Source organism: Eleutherodactylus coqui, chromosome 8 (genome assembly GCF_035609145.1).
Source record: "Eleutherodactylus coqui strain aEleCoq1 chromosome 8, aEleCoq1.hap1, whole genome shotgun sequence".
In the NCBI taxonomy this organism is placed as follows: Eukaryota; Metazoa; Chordata; class Amphibia; order Anura; family Eleutherodactylidae; genus Eleutherodactylus; species Eleutherodactylus coqui.
The window spans coordinates 205,377,725-205,396,616 of record NC_089844.1 but is presented as its reverse complement, the minus strand read 5'-3'; the positions used below and the strand labels follow the sequence as shown (position 1 = coordinate 205,396,616).

General features: G+C 54.6%; 1 protein-coding gene across 2 annotated transcripts in view; it reads right to left on the bottom strand.

Moving 5' to 3' along the window:
- Positions 1 to 2,952: 2,952 nt before the first annotated feature.
- MRPL28 (mitochondrial ribosomal protein L28) overlaps positions 2,953 to 18,892 on the bottom strand; it is a 64,421-nt gene continuing 48,481 nt past the window's right edge. The window contains exons 2-6 of one of the 2 annotated variants that reach the window (XM_066577244.1): positions 11,786 to 12,084; positions 5,117 to 5,269; positions 4,804 to 4,938; positions 4,556 to 4,642; positions 2,953 to 3,353 (exon numbers count right to left, since the gene is read on the bottom strand). In XM_066577244.1, coding sequence (XP_066433341.1) covers positions 3,252 to 3,353; positions 4,556 to 4,642; positions 4,804 to 4,938; positions 5,117 to 5,269; positions 11,786 to 12,073 — 765 coding nt within the window. In that variant the 5' untranslated portion in view covers positions 12,074 to 12,084 and the 3' untranslated portion in view covers positions 2,953 to 3,251. Of the gene's footprint in view, positions 3,354 to 4,555; positions 4,643 to 4,803; positions 4,939 to 5,116; positions 5,270 to 11,785; positions 12,093 to 18,892 lie in introns of both variants that reach the window. The other variant, XM_066577245.1, reaches the window with a different exon arrangement.

Sequence of the window (18,892 nt, the reverse complement as noted above, 5' to 3'; positions counted from 1 at the left end):
ATAAAAATTTCTAGTTTGAAACAAATGAGTTGTATGCGCATTTGTGATTTTTTTTGTGTGCAGCGCGAGTGCGATTTTTTTATCGATTGCGACTGCCCTATATTTGTGTGATTTTTCCCTCACCCATGCAAGTCAATGGTTGGCTAAAAATCGCATCGTTCAATCGCATGCGCAAACATGTCAAAAACGCTGCAATAAAAAAACAAACAAAAAACAACAACATGAAGCTGTCATGGGGGAGGGGCATCCTCCATGATGTGCCCCGATGAACTGGTCCAGAATGGAACCCCCGGCATCCTCTGAGCATGTGCGCCAAAGTAAAAATGTTGGCACACATTCAGAAGAGAAGAAGACCGACGCGGGACATTTGAAGTCTCCTGCTTCCCGGCTACTGAAGCTAGCAAGAAACCAGGAGATGCCACCGGGGATCGTGGTTAGCAGGCCCCGGGTCCGTGATCGCCGCTATCCATCGGATCACAGAAAAGTTTAAAAAAGTTAAATAAAGTTAAAGTTTTACCTCCCCTCAGGGATGGGATCCATCAGGGAAGGTGAAAACACTCCCCCCCCCCTATGGCCAACTGATTTATCCGCTGACCTTACCCCGGCTTCTGCGCGCGCACCCATCACTAAAATGGCGGACACGTGCGCAAAAGCCGCGGATTACACGGGTAATTAAAAATCTCCTTGCTTCTGGTTACCAAACCTAGCCGGGAGCCTGGAGATTTCCCGGAGCGCCGCGGTACGCGGTCCCCAGTCACATGATTGCTGATAACGGCGATCAAGTTAACATTTCACCTCCCGTCACGGATCCGATCCACGAGGAGAGCTGAAGTTACGTAAGGCCTCCGGCGATGTTTCCCAACTGGATCCTTATCCGCGGTCCTTTCCCCAACTTTGGCACATGCGCCCAACGGCAAAATGGCGGACGTCAGCACAGAAGCTGGGGAGCGCCCTGGAAATTAAAAATCTCCTTGCTCCTGGCTACTAAAGGTAGCAGAGAACATGGGGGAGAGACCAAGGGCCGCGGTGAGCGGTCTGAGGTCATGTGATCGCCGTTATCCAATGGAGAATGGCGGTTAGGTAAAAGTTAAAAACAGTTGAAGTGTAACGCTCCTTCCAGTTTGGGCCCCGTTGTGCATCCAGACATATTAGGGCCACAATGGGGATGTTTCTGAACACGGGACAAACAGGGATATACATTTTGGGGTGAGAGTCCTCACAATATTCACACATTCTATTGTTCTGCAGGGATCTGCAGAACCTTTACGGAGTTATTCTATGTTAGAGACGCAGCTCAGATCTCCAAAGTGTGGCTCCGTCACTAAGGGGTTAATTCCCTAAGCAGCACTGAAGAATAAACCATGGGCTGAGTGTATACCATCTGTCACTGAAGGCGTGCATGACACATTGTAGACGTACCACCGTTACATGTGAACTAAGGAGCGTTTGTTTTGTGGAAGTCGATGAAAAGCAGCAAACGGCTCTGCCCCCCCCCTAATTAACGATCACCACCTATCGGTGGGGTCTCTCCACTCAGACCGGGTCCCCCTCCTCCTCACTGAGACCTTACTACACCGGTGCTGCTCCATTCTTCGTCTTCAGATTGCCGGAGATAGTTCCATCAGCCCCACTAGAACAGCGCCGTGTGAGTGCGACTGCCGCACCATTCACTCTCCATGTCACTGCATGGCGGGGATAACACAGGAATCCGGGGGGCTCAGGGGCAAGAGCTCCAACAAGCCATCTTGGGAATAAGCCTTTACCTGAAGACAAGGCCCGATTATTCTGCAGATTTCTATACTCCGCAGTGCTGCGCCTCATCACGGTTGGATGCTCAGCCCACAATCACCTATCAGTAGGCTGTCGCAGGGTGGGACAAACCCGGGCAAACATACAAGCTCCATGCAGAGGTTGTCCTCGGACTGTAAGACTACGATGCTAACCACAGACATTGGCTGTCTCCACTAGGGGCGTCCTGAGCCTGTCTGCGGTGAATAGTGAGATGCCCCCCCGATTAGTGAAGTAATAAACCCGCTTACCTCCCCCCGGACTCTTCTCTCTAGCATCCAGCAGAACGTCGCAGGTGACATCACACAGAAGGTTTCTGGCCCAGGCGTGGCTTCCGGCATCGGTGCCGCTAATTGTATTCCGGCGATAGAGGATCAGTTGACGGCAGCGGAGGCCCACTGATCCCAGGAGATTCTTAGAAGCTGGATCACCCAGGTAATATGCAAGCACTGGTGCCAAACTGAGAGGTTCTCTTGTGGTTAGCATATCTGAACCCCCGGATCTCTACATCCAGGCCTCTGATTGATGGAGCTCAGAGCTGCAGCAGACTCACTGGAAGGCCGACCGGCCAATGAATATGGCTGATACAAAGAGGTCAGCTGGAAGGTGCAGTCTATTCTGCAGGCGGCATGATCTAGGGCAGGAGGAGCTGAGCGGACTGATGAACAGTCCAGTGGGCGGAGTAGGGCAGGAGGAGCTGAGCGGACTGATGAACAGTCCAGTGGGCGGAGCCATCAGCTATCTTTGTATGACTGTACGTGCAGGGAAGGCTGTCAACCACTCCTAGCTCCACCTACTGGACTGTGCAGAGATAGAAATAAAGTACAAGTTCTACTGAATCTTTCCCCATAAACTATAGATCAGTCTGCTCAGCTCCTCTGGCTCCAACATCATGTCTGCAGGATAGACTGCATGTTCCAGCTGATAGATGTCTTTTAAATTAAAGGTCCATGCTTACTCCAGTGTCCAGGCTTGGTATTCATGTAAATGCCTGTAATACCAAGCCTGGCCACTGCAGTGGGAACAGAGCTGCTTGCTTCCTATAGAAATCAGCACATTGGCTCTGAGAAAAGCTGTTGGGTGGGGACCCCTGGCAGCCGACACCCACTGATCTGCTATTGATCTATCCTGAAGATAATCCCTTTAAACAAAATAAACACACAATTCAAAGTGTAGAAAATGATTTTTTTTTTTTAAAAGGAGGAAAAAAAAACAAAAAAAAACCCGGAGGCTTTGTGACTAGTTGACCGAAGCGAGGATTTGTACTGGGATTACCCGAGTTCTTCTACAGCATACAGTATGAGCTGATGGGGCCCCTCACACGTACCCCATGTCTATGGAGGTTCTCGGCCGTGGAAGCAGTCAATGCGCTGGACTTCATGTAGTCGGCGACTGGTCACACTGAAAGGCTTTCTTACACACTGAATGGAGAGGTTTGGCTCCGGCGCCCCGTGAACAGACTCCTAGGACGCGGTTTGCACGGCTGCTGGATCGGGGACCGCTCTCTGAGCCGCTGCTTTCTGAACGAGCTCCTCTACAGCAGTTAGAAATACAGGAACCGGATCCTGAAACCAACAGAAAAGAAAAAGGACATTCAGTAACCTTCCAAGGAGAACCGGGATGTGGGAGCGGGTGTCTGAGGAGTGGATCAGAGTGTAGGATGCCCCGCATTATAGGACAGGCGCTCGGCACATTTCATACACACTGGCCGATTTTAGGATTGAAGCGTATCTGAGTTTAACAAGCCTTCTAAAATCCCCCGGGTTCTTCTCATCCTGATTCGCTGCGGTTTGCACCCTGCTTCATGTCAACAAGTACTGATTTTCTGCTGCTTTGCAGCTTACTTTCAGGGAGTGGGCATGTAGCGAGACTAGCATTCTGCCAGTAGTTCACTGTCCTGACTTCCTTTCCCTCACTTCCCATGCTGCAATGCACTGTCTTTGGTCCAATCAGCAGGGAGGCAGTAGCTGAATGCCTGCTCCTCTGCTCTCCCACGATCATTCGGCCCAATGATTAGTAAACCCAGTAGGTCTGTGTATAATGTATGTACACCCCCACATGCTGTAACAGCAGGAGGGGAAGAGGCTGTGAAGATCATTATCCCAGTGTCTGTAGATCTGTCAGCCTGCAGTCTGTAATGGACTGATCAATCATTCCGATTTCTGCATGAAGTGGGAATCTGAAGATTATGGTTCAGTGTAAATGCGCTGTTTCTAGTCTGTCATTCAGTTTCTGCATCAGTCCGTGTAAACAGGCAGCTGCCTGCCTACTGTATAAATACAGCATGTATGAAGTACCCTGGCGCCTTGGCAGACGAGTGTGATTCGTTCTGTGACGGAGCTCTTACCCAAAACACTCGTATGTCAGAGCACTTTTCCCCACTGAAATGATTTGACCTCCATGAATGCGTTCCGGATTATTATGGCGTTTCAATTCATTTCAAATGGGGAAACTAACTACATGGAAAGAACCCCAAACATCAATAGTCCCCTACCGCCGGCGCCCCAGTCCTTGAGATGTCTGCAGGCTGCCGCGTCCTCTTCCACGCCGACAGAGCACTTCTTCCTGGACCGACTAGTTAATGCAGCGCCGCATTGTAGCCTAGTTTGTGTTCTAGAACCCAGGGGGTCCGAGGTTGTATTTATCAAGTTTTAAGACCTTCTGAAGACCAATTCTTTTTTTTCTATGCCCCCGATCCCAGACTCCCGAGGTGGTGGACTCCGTTTTCCTCATGGTGTATATATCCGCAGTTCACACAAATACACACCTTTTTTTCTAAAAGCCTTTGCTTTTCGACAGCTTCTTGTAAGCTTAAACCAACCCATTCCGCCTCCTCAAGTGGAATCGCAAATTCCTGGAAGAGTAAGTTGAGTATAGGTTAATTAAACAAAGCAGGTCGGGGGGCCTCCCCGATGGACGGGGGGCCTCCCCGATGGACGGGGGGGCCTCCCCGATGGACGGGGGGCCTCCCCGATGGACGGGGGGCCTCCCCGAGGATGGGGGCTAGAGGCATACCTTGTACTTGTTGTAGACCTGTTCTCTCTTTACTGGGTCATCGGCATGCAGCCCGGGATCCCTCTTGGCCAGCCGCATCAGCATTGCCCTTTTCAGCTCCATTCCCAGCTTGGATTGCAGATCCCTCTGCGGAGTCTGGAATGGGCCGATAACAATAGCGCCCAATCACCATTAGTGAAGCCGCTTCACCTGCAGACATCTGTATTACACAATTCGCGGATTCCCCTCAGTGATTGGTCCGTTAACGACAAGAGGAGGTCCGGCTCGTCCAAACTTTAATGTCCGGAGGTGGACACTTACCATCGTCACTTACCTTCAGGATATAAAAGTCAAAGCCGAAGGCAGCATCGATCAGGTCCAGGGTCCTCATTGTGACCTCGATGGGGAAGGAGCGGTCCAGGATCTCGCTGTACAGCTGCCGAGTGAAGAGCTGCGGCCTCCAGAGACTCCTCACCCTCGTAGAAAGCTGGAAGTGACGGGGAGAAGGGACATCAGAGCTGCGGCCTCGCTGGTGCCCGCGCATCGGTCTCATCATGGCGCCCATTGACCCCTTCTGTACGGAGTGCTTGGCAGCCGTGGCTTCTCCATGTACAGCGGGTGACGGCTGTCGTTAAGGGGCTAACCACAATGTCTCTAGCGTCGTCCATGAAGCGCCAGGCCATGAGCCGCACACGTATGCATGTATGATCCTCCAACAACAGACAGCTGCCCACAGCCGCCGTGATCAAAGACAACGCTTGGTGAATGTCCGCCATGTAAATGCGTTAAAAGGGCTTTACTGGGGTATTGGTTATATACAGAACTATAGGAAAGCAATACACCGGCTGCGGCAGCCAACAGGGGGCGACACCAGGCCCGCTGGCCAGAAGCCTGAGGCAGGTTTACTGCTAGTCACTGACGGATTTCCCTGCCGACCTTCCATCAGCTGCAGCGGTCAATGTGGGTGAACCGACGGGAGCGGCGGGGCGGGGGGGGGGGGGGGGGATTATTGCCTACATGCTAGGTTATCCCCCACTGCCACCAAAGTCAGGGAGTCTCAGACAGCCCCTATACGTGTGCCGCTCCCCTCCGCTCAGGCATCATGGCAGCTTAGGGCCCTCTGTAGGCTCCCAGGACAGTACACTGCAATACTGTAGAAGTGATCACAGCGGCAGCCATGGAGACTAAACACAAAGATTATTAAACTACCACACGAAGAAAAAACCGCAACGCCTGGACCGCGGTCTAAGAAAAAACAACACGCAACGCCTGGACTGCGGTCTGTAAGAAAAAACAACACACAACGCCTGGACCGCGGTCTGTAAGAAAAAACAGCACGCAACGCCTGGACCGCGGTCTGTAAGAAAAAAACGCACGCAACGCCTGGACCGCGGTCTGTAAGAAAAAAAACGCACGCAACGCCTGGACTGCGGTCTGTAAGAAAAAACCGCACGCAACGCCTGGACCGCGGTCTGTAAGAAAAAAACGCACGCAACGCCTGGACCGCGGTCTGTAAGAAAAAACCGCACGCAACGCCTGGACCGCGGTCTGTAAGAAAAAACCGCGCGCAACGCCTGGACCGCGGTCTGTAAGAAAAAAACGCGCGCAACGCCTGGACCGCGGTCTCTGAGAAAAAACAACACGCAACGCCTGGACTGCGGTCTCTGAGAAAAAACAACACGCAACGCCTGGACTGCGGTCTCTGAGAAAAAACAACACGCAACGCCTGGACTGCGGTCTCTGAGAAAAAACAACACGCAACGCCTGGACTGCGGTCTCTGAGAAAAAACAACACGCAACGCCTGGACTGCGGTCTCTGAGAAAAAACAACACGCAACGCCTGGACTGCGGTCTCTGAGAAAAAACAACACGCAACGCCTGGACTGCGGTCTGTAAGAAAAAACAACACGCAACGCCTGGACTGCGGTCTGTAAGAAAAAACAACACGCAACGCCTGGACTGCGGTCTCTGAGAAAAAACAACACGCAACGCCTGGACTGCGGTCTCTGAGAAAAAACAACACGCAACGCCTGGACTGCGGTCTCTGAGAAAAAACAACACGCAACGCCTGGACTGCGGTCTCTGAGAAAAAACAACACGCAACGCCTGGACTGCGGTCTCTGAGAAAAAACAACACGCAACGCCTGGACTGCGGTCTCTGAGAAAAAACAACACGCAACGCCTGGACTGCGGTCTCTGAGAAAAAACAACACGCAACGCCTGGACCGCGGTCTGTAAGAAAAAACAACACGCAACGCCTGGACTGCGGTCTCTGAGAAAAAACAACACGCAACGCCTGGACTGCGGTCTCTGAGAAAAAACAACACGCAACGCCTGGACTGCGGTCTAAGAAAAAACAACACGCAACGCCTGGACTGCGGTCTCTGAGAAAAAACAACACGCAACGCCTGGACTGCGGTCTCTGAGAAAAAACAACACGCAATGCCTGGACTGCGGTCTGTAAGAAAAAACAACACGCAACGCCTGGACTGCGGTCTGTAAGAAAAAACAACACGCAACGCCTGGACTGCGGTCTCTGAGAAAAAACAACACGCAACGCCTGGACTGCGGTCTCTGAGAAAAAACAACACGCAACGCCTGGACTGCGGTCTCTGAGAAAAAACAACACGCAACGCCTGGACTGCGGTCTGTAAGAAAAAACAACACGCAACGCCTGGACTGCGGTCTCTGAGAAAAAACAACACGCAACGCCTGGACTGCGGTCTCTGAGAAAAAACAACACGCAACGCCTGGACTGCGGTCTCTGAGAAAAAACAACACGCAACGCCTGGACTGCGGTCTCTGAGAAAAAACAACACGCAACGCCTGGACTGCGGTCTGTAAGAAAAAACAACACGCAACGCCTGGACTGCGGTCTCTGAGAAAAAACAACACGCAACGCCTGGACTGCGGTCTCTGAGAAAAAACAACACGCAATGCCTGGACTGCGGTCTGTAAGAAAAAACAACACGCAACGCCTGGACTGCGGTCTGTAAGAAAAAACAACACGCAACGCCTGGACTGCGGTCTCTGAGAAAAAACAACACGCAATGCCTGGACTGCGGTCTCTGAGAAAAAACAACACGCAACGCCTGGACTGCGGTCTCTGAGAAAAAACAACACGCAACGCCTGGACTGCGGTCTCTGAGAAAAAACAACACGCAACGCCTGGACTGCGGTCTGTAAGAAAAAACAACACGCAACGCCTGGACTGCGGTCTCTGAGAAAAAACAACACGCAACGCTTGGACTGCGGTCTCTGAGAAAAAACAACACGCAACGCCTGGACTGCGGTCTGTAAGAAAAAACAACACGCAACGCCTGGACTGCGGTCTCTGAGAAAAAACAACACGCAACGCCTGGACTGCGGTCTGTAAGAAAAAACAACACGCAACGCCTGGACTGCGGTCTCTGAGAAAAAACAACACGCAACGCCTGGACTGCGGTCTCTGAGAAAAAACAACACGCAACGCCTGGACTGCGGTCTAAGAAAAAATCCAAATCAATCAAAAAGTCGCATGTACCCCAAAATGGCACCAATACCAGCTGCAGGTCACACTGCAGAGAACAAGGACGCGTGGACCCCAGGGACAGAAGCATAAAGGAGCCCTAATAGAAATATAGTAAGTCTGTTGGTGCGCAGACAGCACCGCGGTCAGACCACCAAACACTCCACAACTTGGGGGGTCCCATTTCAGCCCACTTAGAATCCTTAAAGGGGTTGTCCCGCGCCGAAACGGGTTTTTTTTTTTTTAACCCCCCCCCCCCCCCGTTCGGCGCGAGACAACCCCGATGCAGGGGTTAAAAAAATCACCCGCACAGCGCTTACCTGAATCCCGGCGGTCCGGCGTCTTCATACTCACCTGCTGAAGATGGCCGCCGGGATCCTCTGTCTTCATGGACCGCAGGGCTTCTGTGCGGTCCATTGCCGATTCCAGCCTCCTGATTGGCTGGAATCGGCACGTGACGGGGCGGAGCTACACGGAGCCCCATTCAGAAAAGAAGAAGACCCGGACTGCGCAAGCGCGGCTAATTTGGCCATCGGAGGGCGAAAATTAGTCGGCACCATGGAGACGAGGACGCCAGCAACGGAGCAGGTAAGTATAAAACTTTTTATAACTTCTGTATGGCTCATAATTAATGCACAATGTACATTACAAAGTGCATTAATATGGCCATACAGAAGTGTATAGACCCACTTGCTGCCTCGGGACAACCCCTTTAAGTTTTCCAGAACATTCTACGGAACGGCAATGGGGGGGGGGGGGGGGGGGCAGCGAGCGCTGGGAAATAAAAGACTTAGGCCTCATGTCCACGGGGAAAATCAGATCCGCTACAGATTCTACATGTAGAATCTGCAGCGGGTCCCTCCTGCCCCGCGGACATGAGCGCCGAAAATAAGAATTTAAAAGTATTTACCATCCGGCGCGGGCGGAGAACATCAGCTGTTCCTCACGGCCGGATCTTCATCTTCGGCCGGCGGATGAATTCCTGACGCCGGCGGCACGTCGCCGGCACGTCGCCGACGTGCCGCGCGCATGCGCCGGGCACATCCGCCGAGCCGAAGCAAGGAAGATGCGGCCGTGAGGAACAGCTGACCTTCCCCGCCCGCGCCGGATGGTAAATACTTTAAATTCCTATTTTAGGTCTCCCGCGGATCCGGACGGCTTCCATAGGCTTCAATAGAAGCCCGCGGGAGCCGTCCCCGCGGGAGACCCGCACGAAAATGGAGCATGGTCCGGATTTTTCCATGCTCCATTTTTTTTAAAATCCCTTTTATTGACGATCCGCGGGTATTTATCTACCCGCGGGTGGTCAATGCATCCCTATGGGATGCGGATCCGCACGCGGGAGATCCGCTGCGGATCCTAAATCATATTTTGCCCGTGGACATGAGGCCTTAGGGCTCATGTCCACGGGCAAAATATGATTTAAGATCCGCAGCGGATCTCCCGCATGCGGATCCGCATCCCATAGGGATGCATTGACCACCCGCGGGTAGATAAATACCCGCGGATCGTCAATAAAAGGGATTTTAAAAAAAATGGAGCATGGAAAAATCCGGACCATGCTCCATTTTCGTGCGGGTCTCCCGCGGGGACGGCTCCCGCGGGCTTCTATTGAAGCCTATGGAAGCCGTCCGGATCCGCGGGAGACCTAAAATAGGAATTTAAAGTATTTACCATCCGGCGCGGGCGGGGAAGGTCAGCTGTTCCTCACGGCCGCATCTTCCTTGCTTCGGCTCGGCGGATGTGCCCGGCGCATGCGCGCGGCACGTCGGCGACGTGCCGGCGACGTGCCGCCGGCGTCAGGAATTCATCCGCCGGCCGAAAATGAAGATCCGGCCGTGAGAAACAGCTGATCTTCTCCGCCCGCGCCGGATGGTAAATACTTTTAAATTCTTATTTTCGGCGCTCATGTCCGCGGGGCAGGAGGGACCCGCTGCAGATTCTACATGTAGAATCTGCAGCGGATCTGATTTTCCCCGTGGACATGAGGCCTTAGGGTTTTTGGAAAGCAGGGAGAGAAAAATGGAAAACACAAAGAAACACAAAGGGCCGGAGCGGGAAGGGTTAAATCACACTCATGTGAGACTACTGGGGGGCAAGGAAGTAACAACCTTCTTCATACTCCCAGCTCACCGCTGTGCGCCACGAAGTCTGCCCCCTGCAACACAAATGTAGCATTACACGGCGCACAGTCACGGAGGCGGGAGACCGCCCAGAGACCACCAGCCCCCCACTCAGATAGCAGATGCCCTCCCCCTCCCCACTAATAGACTGCACCTTCAGACAAGCACATTAACCCCCTAAGGACCAAGTGCTGTAACCCTGCGTTATAGTGAATCCCACGGGCGCCCCCCTCACGCCCCAACCCATGCCACGGGCGCCCCCTCACGCCCCAACCCATCCCACGGGCGCCCCCCCTCACGCCCCAACCCATCCCACGGGCGCCCCCCCTCACGCCCCAACCCATCCCACGGGCGCCCCCCTCACGCCCCAACCCATCCCACGGGCGCCCCCCTCACGCCCCAACCCATCCCACGGGCGCCCCCCTCACGCCCCAACCCATCCCACGGGCGCTCCCTCACGCCCTAACCCATCCCACGAGCGCTCCCACACGCCATAACCCATCCCACGAGCGCTCCTTTACGCCATAACCCATCCCACGAGCGCTCCTTTACGCCCTAACCCATCCGAGCGCTCCTTTACGCCCTAACCCATCCCACGAGCGCTCCCCCGCGCCGTAACCCATCCCACGAGCGCTCCTTTACGCCATAACCCATCCCACGAGCGCTCCTTTACGCCCTAACCCATCCCACGAGCGCTCCCTCACGCCTTAACCCATCCCACGAGCGCTCCCTCACGCCCTAACCCATCCCACGAGCGCTCCTTCACGCCCTAACCCATCCCACGAGCGCTCCCTCACGCCCTAACCCATCCCACGAGCGCTCCCTCACGCCCTAACCCATCCCACGAGCGCTCCCACACGCCATAACCCATCCCACGAGCGCTCCCACACGCCATAACCCATCCCACGAGCGCTCCTTCACGCCCTAACCCATCCCACGAGCGCTCCCTCACGCCCTAACCCATCCCACGAGCGCTCCCTCACGCCCTAACCCATCCCACGAGCGCTCCCACACGCCATAACCCATCCCACGAGCGCTCCCACACGCCATAACCCATCCCACGAGCGCTCCTTTATGCCCTAACCCATCCCACGAGCGCTCCTTCACGCCCTAACCCATCCCACGAGCGCTCCCTCACGCCCTAACCCATCCCACGAGCGCTCCCTCACGCCCTAACCCATCCCACGAGCGCTCCCACACGCCATAACCCATCCCACGAGCGCTCCCACACGCCATAACCCATCCCACGAGCGCTCCTTTACGCCATAACCCATCGCACGAGCGCTCCCACACACCATAACCCATCACAAGTGCTCCTTTACAACATTGCGGTCTTCTAGGGGTTAACGTCACGTTTGTGCATCGCCTTCACCTTGTCATTATTTGCATATCGGTAGCCTGATATCCAGCCTTCTCCACCCCAGAGTCCCTCGTCGGCCTGCGGAGGGAAGTAGGGCAGCACCGGGACATCTTGGAGGCGCTCGCGCTGTCCGGACTTGGGGTTGAGTCGGTACTTCTGCCGGTGTGGCCTCCAGTGCACCGGCGTGGGCTTCTCGGGGTCATGCAGGGACTTCAGGTAATGTGCCGGCAGGCGGGCGTAGATACCTTCCTTCAACTTCAGCGACTGCCAGATGGCAGGAGGGTGCTTGTGTAGAGGCATCCCCGATGGCACTGGACAGATGGAAGACAGACAGTTACACGGCCGCACTACATGCACACGCAGGATTAACCCCTTATGGATCAGCTGTGCCGCGCCCGTTTGGGACGGAAGGCCTGCAGTTCCTACTAGTCCCATTTTGGAGTCGCTGTGACAGTTCTGATGGCATTCATATAGGTGTCTGTTTGCTGGATCGGACTCTCACGGGCGCGGCGGCGCCAAATCTGCCTTTATTCTAATTATTAATATGGAAAAAAAGAGGTCTTTTTTAACTTTTTCTGCCTTTATTTTTTCCCAATAATTAAACTTTAAGCCAATTCCACATTTTGAGTCCCGCAGGAAGGTTAACCGTGCGACGATCCGACTACCATAACCGTGCGACGATCCGACTACCATAACCGTGCGACGATCCGACTACCATAACCGTGCGACGATCCGACTACCATAACCGTGCGACGATCCGACTACCATAACCGTGCGACGATCCGACTACCATAACGGTGCGACGATCCGACTACCATAACGGTGCGACGATCCGACTACCATAACCGTGCGACGATCCGACTACCATAACCGTGCGACGATCCGACTACCATAACCGTGCGACGATCCGACTACCATAACCGTGCGACGATCCGACTACCATAACCGTGCGACGATCCGACTACCATAACGGTGCGACGATCCGACTACCATAACCGTGCGACGATCCGACTACCATAACCGTGCGACGATCCGACTACCATAACCGTGCGACGATCCGACTACCATAACCGTGCGACGATCCGACTACCATAACCGTGCGGCGATCCGACTACCATAACCGTGCGACGATCCGACTACCATAACCGTGCGACGATCCGACTACCATAACCGTGCGACGATCCGACTACCATAACCGTGCGACGATCCGACTACCATAACCGTGCGACGATCCGACTACCATAACCGTGCGACGATCCGACTACCATAACCGTGCGACGATCCGACTACCATAACCGTGCGACGATCCGACTACCATAACCGTGCGACGATCCGACTACCATAACCGTGCGACGATCCGACTACCATAACCGTGCGACGATCCGACTACCATAACCGTGCGACGATCCGACTACCATAACCGTGCGACGATCCGACTACCATAACCGTGCGACGATCCGACTACCATAACCGTGCGACGATCCGACTACCATAACCGTGCGACGATCCGACTACCATAACGGTGCGACGATCCGACTACCATAACCGTGCGACGATCCGACTACCATAACCGTGCGACGATCCGACTACCATAACCGTGCGACGATCCGACTACCATAACCGTGCGACGATCCGACTACCATAACCGTGCGACGATCCGACTACCATAACCGTGCGACGATCCGACTACCATAACCGTGCGGCGATCCGACTACCATAACCGTGCGACGATCCGACTACCATAACCGTGCGACGATCCGACTACCATAACCGTGCGACGATCCGACTACCATAACCGTGCGACGATCCGACTACCATAACCGTGCGACGATCCGACTACCATAACCGTGCGACGATCCGACTACCATAACCGCGCGACGATCCGACTACCATAACCGCGCGACGATCCGACTACCATAACCGCGCGACGATCCGACTACCATAACCGTGCGACGATCCGACTACCATAACCGTGCGACGATCCGACTACCATAACCGTGCGACGATCCGACTACCATAACCGTGCGACGATCCGACTACCATAACCGTGCGACGATCCGACTACCATAACCGTGCGACGATCCGACTACCATAACCGTGCGACGATCCGACTACCATAACCGTGCGACGATCCGACTACCATAACCGTGCGACGATCCGACTACCATAACCGTGCGACGATCCGACTACCATAACCGTGCGACGATCCGACTACCATAACCGTGCGACGATCCGACTACCATAACCGTGCGACGATCCGACTACCATAACCGTGCGACGATCCGACTACCATAACCGTGCGACGATCCGACTACCATAACCGTGCGACGATCCGACTACCATAACCGTGCGACGATCCGACTACCATAACCGTGCGACGATCCGACTACCATAACCGTGCGACGATCCGACTACCATAACCGTGCGACGATCCGACTACCATAACGGTGCGACGATCCGACTACCATAACCGTGCGACGATCCGACTACCATAACCGTGCGACGATCCGACTACCATAACCGTGCGACGATCCGACTACCATAACCGTGCGACGATCCGACTACCATAACCGTGCGACGATCCGACTACCATAACCGTGCGACGATCCGACTACCATAACCGTGCGGCGATCCGACTACCATAACCGTGCGACGATCCGACTACCATAACCGTGCGACGATCCGACTACCATAACCGTGCGACGATCCGACTACCATAACCGTGCGACGATCCGACTACCATAACCGTGCGACGATCCGACTACCATAACCGTGCGACGATCCGACTACCATAACCGTGCGACGATCCGACTACCATAACCGTGCGACGATCTACCATACCTCAGTATTACATTATACCGCACACCGCCAGTCAGCCCAGAGAAGCAGCGGCGCGGGCCGTACGGCAATCTGTGCATTTAAAGGGCGCCTTCAGCCATCTGCCGCTCCCAGGGGGTAAGCGGCCGCCCCGGGCCCGAAGCACAGACGCCAGGCTGCAGCGGCCTCACAAAATCTGCAATAAAAAAGGGACCAAACAATACTTGTACCTCAAAATGTAACTTTTGAAAACATGATCTCATCTCACAGAACCTCCAAGTCTTCCGGCCCGCAGGGGGAGACACGGCGGCCTCCTAACACACCGAGGGGTCCTCTACAAGGGATGCAAATGTAGTAAAATATAGGCCTTACATATAGCCCCGCACCTCCGCAGACTAGTTACTGCAGGCCTTACATATAGCCCCGCACCTCCGCAGACTACTTACTGCAGGCCTTACATATAGCCCCGCACCTCCGCAGACTAGTTACTGCAGGCCTTACATATAGCCCCGCACCTTCGCAGACTAGTTACTGCAGGCCTTACATATAGCCCCGCACCTCCGCAGACTAGTTACTGCAGGCATTACATATAGCCCTGCACCCCCGCAGACTAGTTACTGCAGGCCTTACATATAGCCTCCCTCCGCAGACTAGTTACTGCAGGCCTTACATATAGCCCCGCACCCCCGCAGACTAGTTACTGCAGGCCTTACATATAGCCCCGCACCTCCACAGACTAGTTACTGCAGGCCTTACATATAGCCCCGCACCTCCGTAGACTAGTTACTGCAGGCCTTACATATAGCCCCGCACCTCCGCAGACTAGTTACTGCAGGCCTTACATATAGCCCCGCACCCCCACAGACTAGTTACTGCAGGCCTTACATATAGCCCCGCACCTCCACAGACTAGTTACTGCAGGCCTTACATATAGCCCCGCACTCCCGCAGACTAGTTACTGCACGCCTTACATATAGCCCCGCACCTCCGCAGACTAGTTACTGCAGGCCTTACATATAGCCCCGCACCTCCGCAGACTAGTTACTGCAGGCCTTACATATAGCCCCGCACCTCCGCAGACTAGTTACTGCAGGCCTTACATATAGCCCCGCACCCCCGCAGACTAGTTACTGCAGGCCTTACATATAGCCCCGCACCCCCGCAGACTAGTTACTGCAGGCCTTACATATAGCCCAGCACCTCCGCAGACTAGTTACTGCAGGTCTTACATATAGCCCGGCACCTCCGCAGACTAGTTACTGCAGGCCTTACATATAGCCCCGCACCTCCGTAGACTAGTTACTGCAGGCCTTACATATAGCCCCGCACCCCCACAGACTAGTTACTGCAGGCCTTACATATAGCCCCGCACCTCCACAGACTAGTTACTGCAGGCCTTACATATAGCCCCGCACTCCCGCAGACTAGTTACTGCAGGCCTTACATATAGCCCCGCACCTCCGCAGACTAGTTACTGCAGGCCTTACATATAGCCCCGCAGACTAGTTACTGCAGGCCTTACATATAGCCCCGCACCTCCGCAGACTAGTTACTGCAGGCCTTACATATAGCCCCGCACCTCCGCAGACTAGTTACTGCAGGCCTTACATATAGCCCCGCACCTCCGCAGACTAGTTACTGCAGGCCTTACATATAGCCCCGCACCTCCGCAGACTAGTTACTGCAGGCCTTACATATAGCCCCGCACCCCCGCAGACTAGTTACTGCAGGCCTTACATATAGCCCCGCACCCCCGCAGACTAGTTACTGCAGGCCTTACATATAGCCCAGCACCTCCGCAGACTAGTTACTGCAGGTCTTACATATAGCCCCGCACCTCCGCAGACTAGTTACTGCAGGCCTTACATATAGCCCCGCACCTCCGCAGACTAGTTACTGCAGGCCTTACATATAGCCCTGCACCCCCGCAGACTAGTTACTGCGGGCCTTACATATAGCCCAGCACCTCCGCAGACTAGTTACTGCAGGTCTTACATATAGCCCCGCACCTCTGCAGACTAGTTACTGCAGGCCTTACATATAGCCCCGCACCCCCGCAGACTAGTTACTGCAGGCCTTACATATAGCCCCGCACCCCCACAGACTAGTTACTGCAGGCCTTACATATAGCCCCGCACCCCCGCAGACTAGTTACTGCAGGCCTTACATATAGCCCCGCACCTCCGCAGACTAGTTACTGCAGGCCTTACATATAGCCCCGCACCTCCACAGACTGGTTACTGCAGGCCTTACATATAGCCCCGCACCTCCGCAGACTAGTTACTGTAGGCCTTACATATAGCCCCGCACCTCCGCAGACTAGTTACTGCAGGCCTTACATATAGCCCCGCACCCCCGCAGACTAGTTACTGCAGGCCTTACATATAGCCCAGCACCCCCGCAGACTAGTTACTGCAGGCCTTACATATAGCCCCGCACCCCCGCAGACTAGTTACTGCAGGCCTTACATATAGCCCCGCACCTCCACAGACTAGTTACTGCAGGTCTTACATATAGCCCCGCACCTCCGCAGACTAGTTACTGCAGGCCTTACATATAGCCCCGCACCTTCGCAGACTAGTTACTGCAGGCCTTACATATAGCCCCGCACCCCCGCAGACTAGTTACTGCAGGCCTTACATATAGCCCCGCACCTCCGCAGACTAGTTACTGCAGGCCTTACATATAGCCCCGCATCTCCGCAGACTAGTTACTGCAGGCCTTACATATAGCCCCGCACCTCCGCAGACTAGTTACTGCAGGCCTTACATATAGCCCCGCACCCCCGCAGACTAGTTACTGCAGGCCTTACATATAGCCCCGCACCCCCGCAGACTAGTTACTGCAGGCCTTACATATAGCCCCGCACCCCCACAGACTAGTTACTGCAGGCCTTACATATAGCCCAGCACCTCCGCAGACTAGTTACTGCAGGTCTTACATATAGCCCCGCACCTCCGCAGACTAGTTACTGCAGGCCTTACATATAGCCCCGCACCCCCGCAGACTAGTTACTGCAGGCCTTACATATAGCCCCGCACCCCCACAGACTAGTTACTGCAGGCCTTACATATAGCCCAGCACCCCCGCAGACTAGTTACTGTAGGCCTTACATATAGCCCCGCACCCCCGCAGACTAGTTACTGCAGCCCTTACATATAGCCCCGCACCTCCGCAGACTAGTTACTGCAGGCCTTACATATAGCCCCGCACCTCCACAGACTAGTTACTGCAGGCCTTACATATAGCCCCGCACCTCCGCAGACTAGTTACTGCAGGCCTTACATATAGCCCCGCACCTCCGCAGACTAGTTACTGCAGGCATTACATATAGCCCCGCACCTCCGCAGACTAGTTACTGCAGGCCTTACATATAGCCCCGCACCCCCGCAGACTAGTTACTGTAGGCCTTACATATAGCCCCGCACCCCCGCAGACTAGTTACTGTAGGCCTTACATATAGCCCCGCACCCCCGCAGACTAGTTACTGCAGCCCTTACATATAGCCCAGCACCTCCGCAGACTAGTTACTGTAGGCCTTACATATAGCCCCGCACCCCCGCAGACTAGTTACTGCAGGCCTTACATATAGCCCCGCACCCCCGCAGACTAGTTACTGCAGGCCTTACATATAGCCCCGCACCTCCACAGACTAGTTACTGCAGGCCTTACATATAGCCCGGCACCTCCGCAGACTAGTTACTGCAGGCCTTACATATAGCCCCGCACCCCCGCAGACTAGTTACTGCAGGCCTTACATATAGCCCCGCACCTCCGCAGACTAGTTACTGCAGGCCTTACATATAGCCCCGCACCCCCGCAGACTAGTTACTGCAGGCCTTACATATAGCCCCGCACCCCCACAGACTAGTTACTGCAGGCCTTACATATAGCCCCGCACCCCCGCAGACTAGTTACTGCAGGCCTTACATATAGCACCGCACCTCCACAGACTAGTTACTGTAGGCCTTACATATAGCCCCGCACCCCCGCAGACTAGTTACTGTAGGCCTTACATATAGCCCCGCACCTCCGCAGACTAGTTACTGCAGGCCTTACATATAGCCCCGCACCCCCGCAGACTAGTTACTGTAGGCCTTACATATAGCCCCGCACCCCCGCAGACTAGTTACTGTAGGCCTTACATATAGCCCCGCACCCCCGCAGACTAGTTACTGCAGCCCTTACATATAGCCCCGCACCTCCGCAGACTAGTTACTGCAGGCCTTACATATAGCCCCGCACCCCCGCAGACTAGTTACTGCAGGCATTACATATAGCCCCGCACCCCCACAGACTAGT